At 47.4% G+C, this 20,379-nt stretch overlaps 1 protein-coding gene across 3 annotated transcripts in view; it reads left to right on the plus strand.

The window, feature by feature from the left end:
* Positions 1-20,379, plus strand: part of ppp1r1c (protein phosphatase 1, regulatory (inhibitor) subunit 1C) — a 113,575-nt gene that overhangs the window by 87,316 nt on the left and 5,880 nt on the right. For 2 of the 3 annotated variants that reach the window (XM_078228520.1, XM_078228521.1), the window contains one exon: positions 12,179-12,343. The exons of the other annotated variant lie outside the window; for it this stretch is intronic. In XM_078228520.1, the coding sequence (XP_078084646.1) occupies positions 12,179-12,343 (165 nt within the window). The remainder of the gene's footprint in view (positions 1-12,178; positions 12,344-20,379) is intronic. 3 annotated transcript variants of the gene reach the window in all.

Genomic DNA, 20,379 nt, shown 5'->3' on the forward strand with positions numbered 1-20,379 from the left:
ATCCCTGCATGACCTCCCTTGTCAGACCGCCAGCCCAGGCCTCTGTTCTTCTTTAAAACCTGTTACACCTCTAATGTTCTGATGAATCCCATCAATTTAAACATGAACTTCATTTCTCTTCACAGATGCTGCCTGACCGGCTGATTATTTCCAAATTTTCTTGTTTGCATTTTGGATTTCCAACGTGCTGCAGTATTTTGTTTTTACAAAGTACAAGTCTGGCTATAAAACTATAAAAGTAACTTCCTGCCTGCTTTTAAAGTGATTTCTATTTAATTGGTGTCTCAAATTTCTAATTCTCTCGCAATGCTTTATAGCTTAGTTCAACTCCAAAATGCAATTTTATCAAAATGTGGCTGCTGCAACTGAGAGCTTTCATTCATTCCTGTGATTTGGGTACCACTAGTAAGGCCATTCCCCAGGCCTCAAATGTCCTCTGAACAGTTTCCATAGCATAAAGGGAAATGGGGATAGTATAGGAAGCAGACACTGAAGTGGATGATTAGCCATGATCATATTTAATGGCGGAAAGACTCGATGGGATGATCGGCCCACTCCTGCTCCTAGGTTTCTATCTTCCTGTTACACGTTAATAAGCCATAAGCTGACAAAAGAGGAGGTGATAATTCATCTAGTATTACATTTGATGTAAAGCCAGGAGATAACACCGATGTAGTCACAAGCTTGTAGCTGGGAGATCACAGCACAAGTTCTCTTTGTGTGAAATAGCATTGTAAAATATTAACAAGAACAGGAATTAAGCCGGAAATTGGAAGATGGGTTCGATTCCCTTTGGCCAACACTGATTCCCAAATCATCATTGATTTTTTTTTTAGCCTCCTCAGACTACCCCTCAGTTAAACGTCAAACAGGAAGTGGAGAGATATAATTTACAATATATTACCTATGAAAATCACTGACACACTCGTGCTGCACCATTCTATTTCAAAATGCTTTGAAAATGCACTGTCAAATTCTGCCTGTGACATAATCCTGTAGGTAATATTGGGGGTAGGGCTTTCCCGTAGGATTAACTGCTCTGCCTCTATTTTTGAGCTAATGTTTCCGACACAGATTCCCAAAGGTCTGACACTGAGGTATCTTTAGCTGGACAGAGCAGCAATTTGGATTTAATTTAAAAGGCAAATTAATGTTTAGCAATAAATGTTTAGCTTTGGGCAGGTGAATATTTTGTAATAGTTTTTAATTCAGTGCTTTCAATAATTGCTCATGTGGCCTCGCCCTGTCAGTCGCTGCATCCCAGCCTCATCCCATTGAATGATGTTGCATCTTAATCCCCCAGCAATGCCTTCTTTTCGTGTCTGATGTGCTCTGGCTTATAGTCTGCTCACCAACCCTATAGATGCCAGTTTCAAAATGTATATGGCTCTGGATTTCTAATCGGGTGAGTGGAACTGGAAATGGGGGCTAGGCCCAGATCCCAAACCTGCAAGACATGCTTGAGGCACGCCCATCACTATTTTCAATCCTCCATCCAATTAAATGTTTGAAAGTGGTTCAAGAATGCAGCTCACTGCCACTTTCTCCAGGGCAATTAGGGATTGGCAACAAATGCTGACCTTGCCACCGATCCTCTGAAGGGTTTTAAAAAATTAACTACATTTCAAAAGTAACAAAAGCAGAAAATGCTGGAAAATCTCAGCAGGTCTGACAGCATCTGTGAGGAGAGAATAGAGCCAACGTTTCGAGTCTAGATGACCCTTCGTGACTCGCCCAAACTGCCTGCCTGCATTTCAGAAGTATTTTATTGGCTGAGAAGCATTTTGGGACATCCTTCTGCATGGAAAGGCACCATGTAAAATGAAAATTCTTTTTGCTACACTCAAAAGGGCCTTCCCCTAACATTTCCCAGGGAAATTGTTGCCCCACTCAGAGTTAAGCAGGGCACCTCAAGCTTGCTCCCATCCCTACCCTCATCTCACCCCAACATTGTTCCTGGGGACACAATCCCACTGGGAGTGTTGTAAGCTCAGCAGCACATTGCTGAACTGTTAACCTCCACCTCAACTCTTCCTATTGGTGTTTCAGTAGCGGCCATGAAAAATTCTCCAACTGCTGAGGAACTGCTGTATCCCCAATTGCCAGTGACCCCACTGATACCCTTTGTTGGCTCACTTGGATTAAGTTGCAATTGAAGTAATTCTTGAACAACTATCACAACGTATCACAATGTCTGCACTCACCCCCACCAGTATCCCCCAGGTTCACTCACACCACTCAGAACCAATCCCCTGCTGAGTGAGTTTGCTGAATTACCCCTCTCTCCTGCACCTGCTGAGAGAGTTTCCCACTGCTCAGCGACTGTCCTCTCTTTGTTCCCCTATTTCCTCCTTCCTCACACCTTCACCTTACTTCCCCTTCTCTCATTTTCCCTCTCTCCTCTCCTTTCTTCTCTATTTATATCCTCTGCCCTCCTCTTCCCCTTCCCCATCTTCTTACATTCCCCTCTACACTCTCCTATATGCAATCCATTCTCCTCTGCAGTGTCAGCTGCGGTTCAGTTGATAGCACATTTGTCTCTGAGTCACAAGGCTCTGGGTTCAAACCCCAACCCAGGGCTTGAACTCAAATAATATTAAGGTTGACATTTGAGTGCAGCAATGAAAGATTGCTATGCTGTCTTTCAGATGATGGGTGGAATTTAACATGATTTTTTCTAAGTGTCCAGCTAGCGTGTAAACGGGAGAGTTGCTGATCCGTTTTTCAGGCGAGTTTTCACACCCAATCATATGCACTCAATCTTTGAAAATATGGGCTGGACCATTTCTATCCGCTAGAGGCAGTGGGTAGAGCTTAATTCGTCAGACAGCCGGCAGCTCAATCGGAGCCACAAACTGCACATGCGCAGGAAAAGCAGAAAGAAAAGCAATTCTCCTGGCAGAACCCCCTGCCCCGCCCTCCCACAGGCTAGATACAGCCTCCCCCTCTCTCCCAGGGACATCGGAGATCCCCCCAACATTACTGACCCCCTTACCCCGCCAAACTCTCCCTGGACCCCTATGCACCCCTCATCACCCCCTCAGCCCAGATGGCTGACTGACATGACCCTCTCTCTCCCCTGCCCCCAATCACCACAGAGGCCAAAATCCCCCCCTTCCATCAGCACACCAGTAAGTGCTGACTTGGCTTCCTCTCCATGGTAACAAGGCAAACTGCATTAAACTCGCTGGAATGCTCTAAGGGGCGCATGAGTCACCCAAACCACCTGCAGCTGATCTGTCCTAACAAGGGAGAGCTCCATAAAACCGCAAGGATGGACAGACAGGCAGGCAGTGCAGAAGGAAATGGCCTCCAGGAAGACAGCTCTCCGTTTTTCAGATGCTGATCTGGCCAGATTGCTGGAGGCGGTGGAGACAAGGCGGGCACCCTCTTCCACCCAGCAGGATGCCGCTGCCCCAGGGGAAGGGATGGTAACGCAGCCTGGGAGGCGGTGGCAGCATCTGTTAGTGCCAGGGCACTGGCCGGGAGAACCAGGAAGCAGTGCCGCAAAAAACTGAATGACCTCATCCAGGCAGCAAGGGTGAGTGTTTAACCTTACCTAGCATCTTCCCCCTAAATGACCCCCAGATCCCCTCACCCCCAGCACACTGCATGCTTTCAGTCCCTGACACCCAAGCACCTCCCTCCTCCCACCCAAGACTATCACAACCCTTGCCCTCTGAAAACCCTGCAGGATTTGTGCCATCAGATTTTACATGGGTCCTTCTGTCCCCACAGGAGAAGAATACCCATAATCGGTGGGAGAGGGCGAAGACAGGGGCTAGTGTGCCTGAGATCTGGTCCTCTCCCCCTTTGGGACAGGGCACTGGATCTTGCAGGAGAGGAAGGGATGAGGACCATCGGCGACAGTTTGGTTGGTCTGGAGCATTGAAGTGAGCACCTGCCAATCCTCCACTTGTTGGAGAAATCTCAAGTAAGTTGCATGCAGCCCAGATTCTTCCCTTTCCCTTGCACTTAACCTTGTGTCCTGAGTTGCAGGAAGGGACCCTGATGTGTCTGGGCTATCTGGCATCACGGCCCTCACTGCTGCACCCACCCATCTTGCCCCTGACAACTTGGAAGACTCCTCGGAGGAAGCGGATGAAGGGACCTCCGAGGCCAGCACCAGTTTTGCGTCAGCTTCCAAGTTGCAACTCACCATCTCAGAGACTCTCACAATGATGGGTCAAGTTAGTGGCAAGGCACCTCTGGTGCGCACAATACATCTGCTGATGTACATCAGGTGGAGGAAGGAACATCCGAGGCCTCTGGCACCCAGGGACCTGCTGGAGGTGAGGACTCAGCTGGCCCCAGCTACATGCTGAGCCTCTGAGATCACTTCTCCCTCAGCTACTGGAGATGCAGCAACAGAGCCAGGGAATGCAGGAAGGGCTGACCACAACACTGGACCGACTGTGAGGCTGTTGGGAGCAGTCACAAAGTTTCCAGGTGGACCAGCTATTGCCTGTCTTGCATGGTTCCCAGGCCAACATTGCAAGGGAGGCATCCGCGGTGGAAAGCCTGAGGCAGGGAATCCTCACCATGAGTGGCAGGTTCCAAGCAATGGCCAAGTCACCGCAGTCCACAGCAGAGTCCTAGAGGGCGATGGCCGAGCCACAGCAGGCCACAGCTGAGGGGCTCAACAGACTTCTCGAGATTCTGCGACCCATGGCTGAGAGGCTCGAGAGTTTGCAGGAGAACCAGCAAGACAGTGCTGAGACACAGCGGGCTATGGCTGCAGCCCTTGAGAGCATGGCCCAGTCGTAGAGAGCCATGGCTGAGGGGCTGCAGAGCGTGGCCCAGTCTCAGAGGGCTCTTGCTGCTGCCATTGACAGGCCGCCCCCGCCTCAGAGGACCACCGCAGAGGGCTCAACCAAATTGGCAAGAACACAGGTGGTCCTCCAGGACTGGCAGGGCCAGGTGGAGCTCACTGCAGAAGCACCGCCATCCCACGGAGTGATCCAGGGGCCCACAGGAACCCCAAGGGAGGAGGAAAGGCTCGAGACTGTGCCGAGGTCTTCCAGCCAGGAGACTGTGACTGTGGCTTCACCTTCTGACTCCCCGCTTCCTGATACCAGGGCATCTCAGGGGCAGCAGGATGAAGAGGATGTCATGGATACGCCCCTGACACCTAGAAGTCGGCCAGGGCCCTCTAAAGGTCTCTCCAGAGGACTCTCGTCAAGGGCATCACAGGTTACGGGGTGCCATCTCCACCTCCGACGTACATCCTGGGGAGACACCAAGACGTAGTGGTAGGCCACGTAAGGTGAAGAAGTTGTAGCGGCAGTAAGTTGGCACAGGTGAAGGACAACACTAGGCAGATAGAATATCTAGGCACTTTAAAATCTCACTTTCACATGTTTTTATGTTAGCACTTATTTTGAAAGCACTATTATTGGCAACAATAAATATTATTTCACCCACACCTGTGACTAACTTGTCTAACAGGAATGTACTTACCCCAACTGTCACCGGAGGGACCCTGTACGTTGATGTCAGTCGAGGAGGCCCCTCAACGCACTGCTACTGAGAAAATCAAGGCGCTCAAATAATTCACCGGCTACAGTGGGCGGCATTGACAGCGACTTACAGCATCTGCCATGGCATCCCCAGAATCCACGAGATATTCCCTCCCCCCACACCACCTGTCCGAGGGCCCTGCATGGGGGTTTAGTGCTCCCTTACCCACCACTCAAATGTGGGCCCAGGTGCCAACCTGCATGTAGAGCTCAAGTAAGAGTCAGACTAGTTTGCACAGGGAATCATCACAATGGCGCATAGAGAGTCATCATCACCCTCCTGTCTGCCGCAGAAACTCGCTGACACAGCGTACCCAGGCCCACCACTCTGGTGTTACAATGTTGTAGGAGATTGTAGGACTCCAAGGTCAATTGGCAGGGGGGCGAATGGAACCCACGTGCAGCAACAGAGGCCCCTAGTGACCAAAGTGCGTGGTGATCAGGGCCTCCCTTGCCACCCTTGCATGCCTGATCCTTGCTGCCGCCAGCCCTCCGGCGCCTGGGTGGAATTGCTCGTCGTTGTTCCCCTCCTCCTCCTCCTCCTCGCCTTCCTCTTCCTCCTGCAGCCCGGGCTTCCTGCTGGGCCTGGTCCGGGTCAAATTTAATATACTGGCCAGCCTGAGCATACAGGGCGTCCGTGACCTCCTCCACAAAGTTGTGGACGGATGGTTGGGAAGTGCCACAAAGGTCTCCCCTGACGGTCTGGAAGGACCCGGTGGTGTAAACGTTTAAGGCGGCCATCACTTTCACAGCAACTGGAAATGGGTGCCCCCCCGTGCCCCGAGGTGCCAGGCCCTGCATCAAATGGCACAGGTGTCGCACTATCTCCTTTCGGAGCCGGAGCCGTTGGCAGCACACGCTTTCCGACAGTTGCTCGAAGGACACTCACGTGTGGAACTGCCGGGGTCTCCGTTCCCTTCTTCTCCTTAATACCCCCATACTCCCCATATCCCCCCCCCAACAGATCCCCATCAACGCGCACTCCCCATAACCCCCACCCAGACCCCCAGCAACACACACTCTCCATACCCTCACACAGACCCCCCAGCAACACACACTCCCCATACCTCCCCACACAGACCCCCAGCAACACACACTCCCCATACCTCCCCACACAGACCCCCAGCAACACACACTCCCCATACCCCCCCACAGACCCCCAGCAACACACACTCCCCATACCCCCCACACAGACCCCCCAGCAACACACACTCCCATACACCCCACACAGACCCCCAGTAACACACACTCTCCATACCCCCCCCACAGACCCCCAGCAACACACACTCCCCATACTCCCCCACAGACCCCCAGCAACACACACTCCCCATACGACCCCACAGACCCCAGCAACACACACTACCCATACCCCCCATAGACCCCAGCAACACACAGTCCCATACCCCCCACAGACCCTCCAGCAACACAGACTCCCATACCCCCCACAGACCCCCCAGCAACACACACCCCCCATACTCCCCCACAGAGCCCCAGCAACACACGCTCCCCCACAGACCCTCAGCAACACACACTCCCCATACCCCCCACAGACCCCAGCAACCCACACCCACATGCCCCCACAGATCCTCAGCACACACACTCCCCATACCCCCCCAGAGATCCCCCAGCAACACACACTCCCCATACCCCCCCAGAGATCCCCCAGCAACACACACTCCCCATACCCCCCCCCCACAGATCCCAGAATGGCAGCACAGTAAACCCCATTCCTCACCCCCCCATTCACAAACAAACACCCAGAACCCATGCAGCCGTGGCCACAGACAGTGCTGCTTGACATGTCTTGAGGCTGCAGCACTGCCCCTTCGGAGAGTTTCCAGCCCATTCTCCACTTGCAACTGTGCTTGCTGCTGCCAGCACTAGGACCCAGAGTCAGTGCTAAGACCCGAGGTCAGCGCTCTGAGCCGGATCCATGCTGAGAATCCGAAGCCGGACTCTGTGAGCAACAATAGCGCCCCCCCCCGCCACACTTGCAGCCCCCAGACCCAAAATGCAACATGGCTGCCATGAAACAACTCCCCCCACCCTCAGCAGCACGGAGCAATTTGAAAGCAGAGACTTACCTCCTCACTCACCCTCACCATATAGATAAGGTGTTTTATAGATGAGGTGTTTTCCTGCCCAATCCGGCTGCAGTGAGTGAGGTGGTTAAGGCAGGTGAGCTGGGACGATTGGGAGTGAAGCTCACTAATTACATTGTGATGAATGCAAAAAAATGCAAATTGACGTTTTGCCAATTTTGGGTGGGCTCCCGATCATGCCGATTGTTTTTACTTGGTAAAATGCGAGTGGGTATGAAAATGGGCGCCATTCCCACCCGTTACATCACGCCCGATTTTACGACATTTTCCCGCCGCAACGTGGGCGTGATGAGATGGTAAAATTCCACCTGATATGTTAACTGAGCTCCATCTGACTACTTTGAAAATTTGTGGGGTCGTTATCCCTGGAATCAATATCACACAAAATAATCCAGATTATCTGGTCATTATTACATTGCTGTTTGTGGCAGTGTGCCGCGTGCATATTAGCTGCTGCATTTTTCTATTTTACAGCAATGACCACACTTCAAAAGAACTTAATTGGCTTCCAGACACATTGAGATGTCTGGTGGTTGTGAAAAATGCTACATAAACACATATATTTCTTTCTTTCCTCTTACCTCTTCCTAATTCTTTGTTCCTCCACTGCCCCCTCTGTCTCGCTTTTCTCTCCTATTCCATTTTTTTCTTCCCCCTCCCTTCTTGTCTTGTCCCTCCTCTCCTGGCCTTCTCATTGAGTTGAGGCCAAGATGAGATCAGCCATGATTGTATTAAATGGCGGAGCAGGCTCGAGGGGCTGAATTGTCTACTCCTGTTCCTGATTCTTATGATTCTTATGATTCCTTGAACTCCCCCTCCAGCTTTTCCATCTTCCGTCCTACTCCCGCTTTGTCCCTCCTGCCTCCACCTTGGTGCAATTATTGAATGAAAGGGAGGAGAGAAAGTCCATTAAGGAGATTATTGTCCACTGATGTACTCTTCCATATTTCACTTGCTTTGTGTCCTAATGATGCTCAGAAATAGGCTGCTTTATCTGTGCAGGTACGACAGCGAGGGAGGGTTCGGCTGGCTTGTGTGAAATGCTTGGAGAATCTCTTGTCCATGTCAGAGCCTGATTAGTTGGTCCACAAAAAGAGAATGGTAGTTTAGAAAATTCAGTGTGAGAAACAGCTGAAAGAATTTTGTTGCTTCAGCCAAAGGACCAAAGCTATTCTCTGCACCTTCTCCGATATTTGTGTTTGTTTCTGGTGGCATGGTAACCAGTATGAACTGTGCAGTTCATTAAACTTCCATATAGTCATTGTTTGATCATTTTTAAGTGCTTTGTTTCTCTGGTCCTGCTTACCCTGAATACTTTCATGTGTTATGACTTATGCAACACTGTGAAAGATTGACTAGTGTAGAGTATTGGGGATCATAAGAACATACTGACAACTGGACAAGGATCATGGTTCAATGGAAAGGGTTATTATTTAAACATTTTATGTGGTGCTTCCCTTTGTGCATTATTCTTAAAGGTACATCGCTAGCATTTACAGGGAGGAACTAATTGTGCTTACGTAACTTGTAACAGGGAAGACAGTATCACAAAAGTATAATTGATACCCGGGGGAGGGAGCGCCAAATTGCACTGAACATATAAAACAGTTACAGTCAGCACAGGATACCTCACAAACACAAGATTTTGCAAAGTGCAAAGTTCATATGCGCTTCACCTGCAGATTAAATGGATGCTAAATTCAAAGAAACATTGAATGACTATACTCTGCTTGTTTATGATCCCTACAGAGACCAATAAACTTGGATAGAAATTTAAGCTTCCAGTTAATAGCTGAAAAGGATGAGACAACAGGATTTTAAGTCCTTTACTGTAAAAAAAAACAGACTAAAAGCACTGCTGACAAAACACTATGGCCAGGATTCTCCCCCAAAAAATCAAGTGGTCAATGGGTGCGGAAGCAGGAGAATTTCCCGCCCATTTCTTGGACGTACTTACCAGAATGAATCTTCAACATGCTGTGCATCACTGAGTGCCTTGGACGGATTTACACTGGAAAGTAGGAGGCGGAGCCTCATCTTGCCCGAGAGGCCGGCATCAGCACACTGAGCAGGCCACTGTGCATGTGCCGATTTGTCAAGGGGGAGATCAGCGCATGCGCACTGGCCTCCCATCGCCGGCCTCCCGATCGCTGGCCTTCCAATGTCTTCCCAGGCCTCCCCCTCCAGATTGCTGGCCTCCTGACACTCCCCGATCACCAGCCTTTCCAACCTCCCCAATCACTGGCCTACCGGACATCCCTGGGCTAGCCCCGATCTTCCCCATCATGGCCAAGCCCGATAGCTATTTCCATATGGTAATCAGTTCCGTGCCGATTTCTGGTGCAGAACTGATGATGCTAAAAAATAGGGCCTCGGAGACTTGTGGTTGGCTGGGTGCCAGTCGCGAGTCCCACTGATGTCTCCTTGCCCGCTGCACTACTTGAGCGGTGCAGAGCGCTGGGAGAATCCCAGCCAATGTTTGTAGGCAACTTATACTTTAAACTACAGAACAGAACATTCCCCTTTAATTTTGACACAACCTACATGCCCACTTGACAGGTATACTTTACACTGCCTCTTAAATAGTCATTTGCTTTTTCCAAACCAATAATTTTCCCAGTCTGAAATGAATCTTAGTTCCTGAGGGTCTACTTCCATTCCTTTCACATCTTAGCCTGTTAATGTTTAACCCCGGAACTGTATTTCATGATGAGTAATAGTTTTCTGTGATACTCTATTTAGTGAAAGCTAGGTGAATCTTCCAGCCTTGTTTCAAGTGGTCATGAATTTGGTATTTTTAATTGAGTGTGAGCTCCCATCCACATTCATTTGTGGTGAACCATTGAGACTTTTGGCCTCCAGCTGCTGCCTCCCTCCAGATCATAGCAGGCTGTCTTTATGCCTGTGACTTTCAGAAATATGTTAGAAACCTTTCCCTTCTCAAAGCACATCTCCATGGCAATATGAATCATGTGGGCCTTGTATCCAGGTTGAAATGCTGATTAATTATCCTTGAGATCCCAACTCTCTTTTTGTCTTGGAAGGAAATGAACAATTTAAAACATTATTGTTTACAACCCAATCTTCTCAACACTTTTCTGGGCCTTTGTATTTTGCCCATAGCATGTAGGAACTGTCTCCAAGTGTGAACACTTTCTTCCCAGTAAAACAATCTGGATCCCTTAAATCTCTAATAATCAACCCACATAGACTTGATGTAGAATTCAGAAAAGGTCATATGTTCCCCTTCATTTTTAGCTTGGGACCACGGTCCCAAAACATAGCAATCTTATAAACCTCATAGTTGTAATATTATATGGAGCAATGCTGGGGTGTGCAGAATGTTTAGAGAGCCCATTTATTTCACCAGTTGCAACCAGCCATGTGATACGTTATGCAGAAAAGCCACTTGAGAGTGCATTGGATTCAATATAACGCCAGTCAATGGCCTACTTCATGTGTTGCATTCCTTGGAGACCCAAGGATATTGGAGGCTCCTGCCTCCTCTGGTGGTCAGCTACCATTCGAAACTCACTGAAGAATGTCTGACATCAATGATTGGGTCCTTTGGCATTCACCAGCTGATTGCAGGTCTTTTTTTGCCCAAGTGGTTATAGTTGAGTGAGTAGATACCAAGGGTTGGGTTTTCTTTCACCTATCTGAACAATGGAGAAAAATGTGAAAGTTTATTATTTATTATTCATTAGTGTCACAAGTAGGCTTACATTAAAACTGCAATGAGCTCAGTGTGAAATTTCCCGAGTCGCCACACTCTGGCGCCTGTTCGGTTACACTGAGGGAGAATTTAGCACGGCCAATGCACCTAACCAGCACATCCTTCAGATTGTGGGAGGAAACCGGAGCACCCAGTGGAAACCCACGCAGACACGAGGAGAACGTGCAAACTCCACACAGACAGTGGCCCAAGCCAGGAATCGAACCCGGGTCCCTGGCGAAAGTTAGGCCTGAAACCAGATCTTCTCACAGAAATGTGCTGTTTGCATTTCCCTCAGCCAAGCTGGGGGATAGGTACGTTGGGGACTGCATCCTTACCGACTAATATGATGCTTCACTCAGCAATGAGAAGGAAAATGTGTCAAGAAAAAAATAAAAGTGACATTAATGATTTTGTTACTGTGCATTTATTCTATTGAAACATGAAACATTTTTCCCCTTTCAACTGACATTAGGGGGTAAATTTTATCGCTAAGTCTTGAGCAGAAACATTTTGGATTAACCGGACTAAACTTATTGCAACGGTGTTCTAATGAGTACGGTGAAAAATGAATAAAAAAAGTAAGAATAAACCCTCAGAAAGGGACAGGCAATGGTTTTATTTTCAGTTGCATATCTTAATGGGCTATTGGTCTGTGATGCATCACCTTTATCTGGAGGAGAATTATTGCTCTTCCTAAAGGAAAGCAGTTGTTTTTCCTACCCATGTCACAACCTACTGAAACACAAGACTATGTTATCTGTAACTCAGAATTGAGAAAATGTGTTGTCATTGCAGCGACTGCTACATCACATGGCTTTGAACAGTTATTTTTATCACAGTTGCAGGATCTGAACAGGTAGTTCCCCTTAAATGTAATGACGATGTGCCTCACTCGTTCTCGAGAAGTTCACAGCAGCAACAGACAGAAACAGACACAGATGAGCAAACTTTGAAACCTCGGCGGAAAGATACTCCCTTTCAGCACCAGCCACCACTCATGACAGGTAGACTTTCTGTTACATGTTAAGCAAGATTATGCAACCCTGCCATTTTATTTTCAGAACCTGGCTTCTTTTATAGAGGAAGGAACACAATCATCCTACATGTGTTTTGCAAAATTGATCTTAACTCACTGCTGGAAATGATATTGCTTTGCTAAACTAACCCTGCTCCCAGTCTGTGAAATCATCATTCGTATAACACTTTCAAATTCAACTAGTTCTCAGTGAAATATTCTTTAAATTAATTTGAGAGTTATTTTGAGAGAGAAGTTTAGTGTCACCAACGACTTTCGCAAAACACATTGAATTCATTATCACCAAAAGAATGTATTAAGGTAAGTCATAAACCATCATGGTACACCTTCCATTCAGCAATAAATGATGAATTGACTTAGTTGCTAAAGGTACAAAAATAAATTATAGACTTGTGTTTAGCCATCAATCACCAAAAAATGAGATTTTTTTCAGAGTTACTCCTGTCTTGTTGCTGTAATATTGTGTGAAGTGTGGTGGAAATGCCATTTACTGATGTAAACTTCTGACAAAGTTTATGGCTGAGGATCAGAGGGAGCTCTGAGGAGATTCCCAGCCTGCATGAGCTTTGTCTAATACCGAAGAATATTAATTAGAGTAGTGCCTGTATTTTCATCAGTGTGTCGTGTTGCTTGCAAAATGCTGTCTGTACCACACTCATGTACTCCCAGGGTTATCTATCCCAAGCACATTAGTTGTGAAAGCATTGCCATGGCATCAGGAATGTGCACTGTAAGTGTGCAGACTGTGAAGTCAGTTTGCATGTAGCACTGATTTGATATCAGCTGCTATTTCACTCCAGCTAACATTCTCTCTTAGCTGAACATGTGTAGTTAAGGGAGTTGTCAGGGTAAAGCACTGAGTGGTTGCTTCTGCTGGCTGAGGGACCTAGAACATGGGGATATAGATGGAGGGTCATTAAGGACTGAGATGAGGAGAAATCTCTTCACTCAAAGGGTTGTGAATCTTTGGAATTCTCTATCTGGAGAGTTGCAGATGCTCCATTGTTGACTATGTTTGAGACTGGATGGATGGATTTTTGGTCTCTCAGGTAATTGAGGGATATTGGGCGCAGGCAGGAAAGTGGAGTTGAAGCCCAAGAGCAGCCATGATTGTATTGAATGGCGGAGTAGGCTCAATGGACCATGTGGTCTACTCCTGCTCCTATCCTTTGTGTTCTTGTGTTCACAGCGGAGGAAAAAGGGGAGGGAAGCATTCTAAAAGCAGGGACCTCAGGGGGCATTTCTATTAACTATACTTCAATGAGGAATAGTATGTGTGAAGTCTCTCTTTTACAAAGAAGGTAATTACTGATATATGCTACCTCTTGCAGCCTCAGGGTAAGAATGGCCTTGCTAGTGGCTGTGAGGGTGAGTGCAGCATGAACATCTTAGTGTCAGGACTCTTCAGGGCTGAAGCAAGCAATGCCACCAACATCTCCCAGTTTGCTGTTCACTGCTGCATAAGGGAGGTTCTTTATGTTGGAGTGAGCATATGGCTTTGATACAGGATGCCATCAACCATACATACCCGGTACAGTGTGCTATGCTCAAGTTTTGAACAGCTGGCCATGCGCAAGCTGTGCGGTGTGAAGCTTGCAACAGTTTCCAGTGTGTGTGGATACAGTGAAGATGTGAATGTCCGTATGAGTCCTGATTGATAGAGGTTACTGGTAACTGAGTGAATGGGCAGTGATGAGTAGAGCAGTACCTGAGGTTAATTGTTGAGTTGGTAACGATATGCCATTTGAAAATCCATGCACTGACCTTGACCAGTCGCATAAGGTCATTATGTTCTTTTGGCACTGCAGACATGTCTGCTGCTGGCATTGACCCCAGTGGCTACATGCTCCAACTGCCTTCTCCTGTGGGTACAGGACCTCACTCTTCCTGTCCACGTCCTGCACTAAGACTTCCAGTCCTGCATCTGGAAATATTGGAGCACATTCAGTGCCTCGTTGTACCATTACTCAGCGTTCCTGCTTCACAAAGTTGCTGCTGCATCCAGTTCCAGCACCTTGGCACAGCCAGAATGCATTTCTACTTAAAGAGATGCAGGCTTGGTTTCACTGGTGCAGGCCAGCTGTAAATGGTGCTACGTTCATGAGATTGGTCCATATGCTGCAGGGCTGTGGCCACTCAACAACAACGTGAAGTATGTGTGCTGCCTGCATCAGAAGGAACGGGCACAGGTTAATTGTGCACAAAAACTCTGGGGCTGTCTTCAGGCCTGACTCCATCTTTTCTCCTTCATCTTGGGAGCATTGTGAACTGAGAGGTGGAAAGTATAAAACTTTGAAAAGAAATTGACAAGTTCTTGGATTGGATGGACAAATACCAGATTAAATTCAATGCAGGGAAAAGTGAAGTGATTTATTTTGGCAGGAAGAACATGGAGGGACAATATAAAGTAAAGAGTAAAACACTGAAGGGAGTTCAGGAGCAGAGGGACCTGGGTGTATGTGTGCATAAATCACAAATAGAGGCATGATAGGTTGAGAGAGCAATTAATAAAGCATACCATTCCCAGGCTTTAAAAAGTAGCATTGGGCACAAGAGCAAGGATTTTGTTAAATTTATATAAAATACAGGTCTGGCCTCAACTGGAGTATTGCATCCAGTTCTCCATGCCACATTTTAGGAAAGATGTAAAGGCATTGGAGAGAGTGCAGAAAGGATTCACGAGAATGGTTCCAGGGATGAGAAACTTCACTTATGAAGATTCGTTGTAGAAGTTGGCGCTTTTTTCCCTTGGAGAAGAGAAGGTGAGAGAAAATTTGAAAGACATTCAAAATTGTGAGGGTTCTGGACAGAGTAGACAAGGAACAATTGTTCCTACTGATCAAAAATGAGAGGGCACAGATTTCAGGTAAGTGGCAAAGTAAAAAACGGAGATATAAGGAGAAGTTTTTTCACGCAGCAAGTAATTAAGAACTAGAGTGTGCTGCCTGACAGTGTGGTGGGGGCAGGTTCAACTGAGGCATTCAAGAGGGAATTGGGTTATTATCTGAAAAGGAAGAATGTGCACTGTTATGGGGTGCAGGTGGCAGAATGGCACTAGGTCCATTGTTCATTCGGAGAGTTGGCACAGACACGATGGGCCGAACAGTCGCCTTCTACACTGTGACAATTCTGTGATTCTATGATCTTTTGTTCTCCTTCCTTGACCTGGTGCCAATTTCTGTCTTAATACACTACTGTGAAATATCCTGAGATGCTCTGTAGCCTTAAATGCACTATATCAATCCAAGTTGTTGATATTGTAAAGCTGTTTTTCTACTTTGCAACAACAAAATAGACAGGTCTTCCTGACTGCCTGGATAAGTATCTGTGTTGGAAACCAGTCATGCTCGTACAGGCCCCATATGCAGTATAAAAGCAAAATCTTTCTGAATAAACATCTTATCAAACAGCATCACTTTGGGATAAAAACAGGAAATGCTGTAAACTTCCGGCAGGTTTGGCATCACCTGTGGAGAGAGAAACAGAGTTAATGTTTTGAGTCCAATATGACTCTTGTTGAATAGGAGTCTTACCGACTCAAAACGTTAGCCCTGAATTCTGTCTCCACATCTGCTGTCAGACCTGCTGAGTTTATCCAATACATTTTGGTTTATTTCAGATTTCCAGCATCTGCAGTATTTCACTTTTATCCTAGTATCGCAAAATCTACTGACGACCACTAAACCATTGTCGATTGTCGTAAAAACCCACCTGGTTCACCTTTAGGGAAGGCAATCTGCCAGCCTTACCTGGTCTGGCCGACAATGTGACTCTAGATCGCCAGCAATCTGGTTAACTCTTAAATGCCCTCTGGGATGGGCAATAAATGCCGGCCCAGCCAAAGATGCCCCATTCCATGAATGAAAGCACTTTGGAGCCAGCTGACTGGTACCAGAACCTTCAATTGAGGTCGACCGTCTCCTTAACTATTTGTGAATGCTGTATGTATCCCCTAAGCTGATTCTCAAAGCTATTGAATCAATGCTTAAAGAGGATAGATGGGTGGCACGGTGGCAAGCTCTGCTGCCCCACAGCTCCAGGGACCTGGTTTGATTCCCAGCTTCTGTCACCGTCTGTGTGGAGTTTGCACATTCTCTCCCTGTCTGTGTGGGTTTCCTCTGGTTGCCCCAGTTTCCTCCCACAGTCCAAAGATGTGCAGGTTAGGTGGATTGGCCATGCTATATTGCCCCTTAGGATCCCGGGATGCGTAGGTTAGAGGGATTAGCGGGGTAAATACGTGGGTTACGGGAATAGGGCCTGGGTGGGATTGTTGTCGGTGCAGACTCAATGAGCCGAATGGCCTCCTTCTGCACTGTAGGATTCTATGATTTGGGGTTTTCTATATTTATTAATTGCTTTCTTATTCTCTGTACACAGTTACTGTCATTGTAAAATAGTAAATCTTGGCTTTGTTTTTAAGAATTGAGACCTTTAAACATAAAGAAACAAGGAATTTTCTGCAACCATTACAAAACCATCACAGTTCCCCCACGGATGGGACTGCAAGGGAGGGTCCTGTAAAATTCTGCCAGTGTCTTTCCTGCCCCCTCCACATCCAGCCCGACCTCACCATGACTTTTATTGGAATCGAGCAAGGACGTGGGCAGCCTGCCCACCCTCAACCCATCGTTGGGGGGGATGGGGGGGTCCCGCTGCCACTCTGCACTCGGGCTCAGTGACAGAGGGAGGGAGGCCAGCGATCGGGGCTGGACTTTCGGGTGAGGGGTGCGGTCAGCCTGCCAGGGGATCGGGGCTGCCGGGGTTGGGGGGTGATCGGGTGGGTTGATTGCAAGATCGGGGCTGCGGAGGGGGGCTGAACCTGGGCTCGGCCTGCTTGGGGTTGCACGGCCAACAAAGCAAAGGTGGCGGGGCTGGCCCGCGATCGAACTGGCCAGCAATCGGGAGGCCGGCAGACAGGGACGACTGCACATGCGCCGATCTCAGCGCTGACAGATCGGCACAGGCGCAATGGCCCACTCAGCGCTAAGCTGCCAGCCTCTTCAGCAAGGAGAGGCCCCACTCACAGTTTTTCAATGGGATTTACATTGACGCACTCTGCAGTGCACAGAGTGTGGGAGATTTGTTTTTAAACACCCACTGAAAAAACCAGTGTGATTTACTCCAGTTTTAACCTGAATTCGACACTTAGAATTTCTTTTGGGAGAATCGTCCCCTACACCTTTACAGATGTACATAGATGTATAAGGATTATACAAGTTACAACTTAGGTCTTATATTTTAATGTTCGCAGTAAGTACAGTCCATGTAAACCAATCGATGAAATGTGATCAGACACACCACACTCTGAAACCACGGGAATCATAGCGGGCGGGATAGGACCATGCAAATGTTCATTGAACCCGGGCAGGATTTTCCGGTCTTGGGGTGAGTGTGGCCAGAAAATCCCACCCCAAGCCTCAGATGCCACCCAAAAGAACTTCCATTCCCCTCAGATGCCTGTAACACTGAGCCAACTAGATTCATTGGATAAAAGCAAATTACTGCAGATGCTGGAATCTGAAACAAAAACAGAAAATGCTGCAAAATCTCAGCAGGTCCAACAGGAGTGAATAAAGCAAACACTGGAGTCTGGATGACCCTTCGTCAGACTCATTGGAACTCTGACTTCCACATGAATGTTTCCAAACTCCACTCTCAAACAAACATAATTTAGAATCTTCTCCCAAAAAACACTTTCTCTCGGATGCTTTCACCAAGAGTCCACTTCCAGGATTTCAATCTCTCCTTTTTGTATTCCTCTGCCCTGGATTGCCATGTGCATTTAAGCTTCCAAGCAATCTCTCAGGTGCCCAGCCATGCCAACAGATCACTACTGCTTCTCACACTGAGATGTCACCAAACGTTGATTTACCTCAGACCTCTGGCTTCTCACCTAGCCAGCTTTAAAATTGGTTCTTGTAGCTGTCTCTTTAACTCAGAGCTTTTTACTTTAACTTTGCCAAATAGCACATTTTTCAACTTCTTGTTCTTTGTTCCTTTTAAATTAATTGTCTTGCTGAGACATACTTTTGTCCCAGCTCCCTAGTTTCTGGACTTTCTTTTGTTCTTTTGGGAAGACTGCTTTTGGCAGCTTCTTGGTCCTGTCCAGCTTCTCCTGCGTCCAGCTTAAAACAAACTCAAAAGTTCTCTCTGTCCTACGGTGACCCCTGGTTGCTAGGCAACAACCTAGTTTTCCTTTAAGCCTGTTTGGTTTCACATCATAAATCCTCATTACCATATATGCATCTACACTCCACTGTAGCCGTACTGTAGGGCGGCACGGTAGCACAGTGGTTAGCACTGCTGCTTCACAGCTCCAGGGTCCTGGGTTCGATTCCCGGCTCGGGTCACTGTCTGTGTGGAGTTTGCACATTCTCCTCATGTCTGCGTGGGTTTCCTCCGGGTGCTCCGGTTTCCTCCCACAGTCCAAAGATGTGCGGGTTAGGTTGATTGGCCAGGTTAAAAATTGCCCCTTAGAGTCCTGGGATGCGTAGGTTAGAGGGATTAGCGGGTAAATATGTGGGGGTAGGGCCTGGGTGGGATTGTGGTCGGTGCAGACTCGATGGGCCGAATGGCCTCCTTCTGCACTGTAGGGTTTCTATGATTCTATGATTTCTATGTAGCCATTAACCCTATCAAATCCAGAAACACAAAATTAAACTTATTAAACCTTTGCATTATTTCTAATATCCACAAATACAAACATAAACTTTTTAAAAATACCTGTTTCCTGACACAACTGGGTTTCCAACCACAAAGCCTAAGTTGGAGTACCTGCACTGACATTCCATTTAGTGCAATTCACAAACTCCTTGGTCTGGTCACTGGATAGCAAGCTTCTGGGTAATAAGGTGCTTCATCTGCGAAAGAGAGAAACAGTTTCAGATCAGGACGGGAAAATGTTGGAGAGAAACAGGTTTTAAACAAGTACAGAGGCTGGGGAGGGGACAAAGTGCAAAATCCACCTTTGATATGGTGAAAGGCAGGAGAGTTTAACTGATGAAATTGAAGATTGTGCAAGCCAAAAGGGATGGGAATAGGACAAGTAAAGAAACTGAAGATAGGTCTAGGGAGTTTAGCAGAATAGCAGTATAATAGCAGAATAATCACAGTGATTGCCCTCTAAAAAATGATGCGGGTGTTAAGATCTGAAATTGTTGAACTCAATGTTGAGTTCAGACGCTCACTCTGATCCACTCTGATCCACTCTGATCTCTCTGCCCTTGGGCTACTACACTGTTTCAATGAAACTCAACAGAAGCTTGAGGAGCAGCACCTCGTTTTCTGGTTAGGTCCTGTAAAGGCTTCTGATCTAAACAATCCAGCAGTAAGTGAAATGTCAATTCTGTGTGCTTCCTAATAAAATGGATAAATAGATACATCTCCCTCACTGGCCAAGTCTGAAGCACTCTTATACTGAGCCTGTTGCACCTTGGTGATGACAGTTGGGTAACCTGTCTGCTTCAGAGTAAGATTCTGATCTTTTCAGAATAAGGGTGGTCTTTTTATACTTGCTTAAAATCAGTTACATCTCTGAGGTACATCTTCAGTTTTGTTGATAGGTCATCAACCTGAAATGTGGGGCAGAATCTCATGCTCTCCTCATGAATGTTGTGGTGGGGGGTGGGTGGGGGGGAGGTACTTAATCAGGTAAGAGGGTGATGGGTGGAGACCCCGCTGCCTTCTCATCTCCACCTTGATTAAATAATTAAATCCATGGTGGGAAGACCCAAGGATGAACTTCCTCCCCCACCGCCAATTGTGGCTCTTAAAAGTGGCCAATTAATGACCAGTTAAAGGGCCTTATCCCACCACCGCTCTTACTAACCCAATGGCTGGTAGGGAAGACTCACCATGCAGCACACATAACAAGCAAACCCTGGTGTACTTGTTTGCTAGCTCCAGGGGGAGGGGGCATCTTTCAAAAGCACTGTGCCTGATCAAGGGACACAGCATTGGGAAGGAAGGGGGTCCACTGAGAGTCAACTGAGCAGCATGAACCCT

The sequence above is a fragment of the Mustelus asterias genome, chromosome 14, assembly GCF_964213995.1.
Source record: "Mustelus asterias chromosome 14, sMusAst1.hap1.1, whole genome shotgun sequence".
Lineage (NCBI taxonomy): Eukaryota > Metazoa > Chordata > Chondrichthyes > Carcharhiniformes > Triakidae > Mustelus > Mustelus asterias.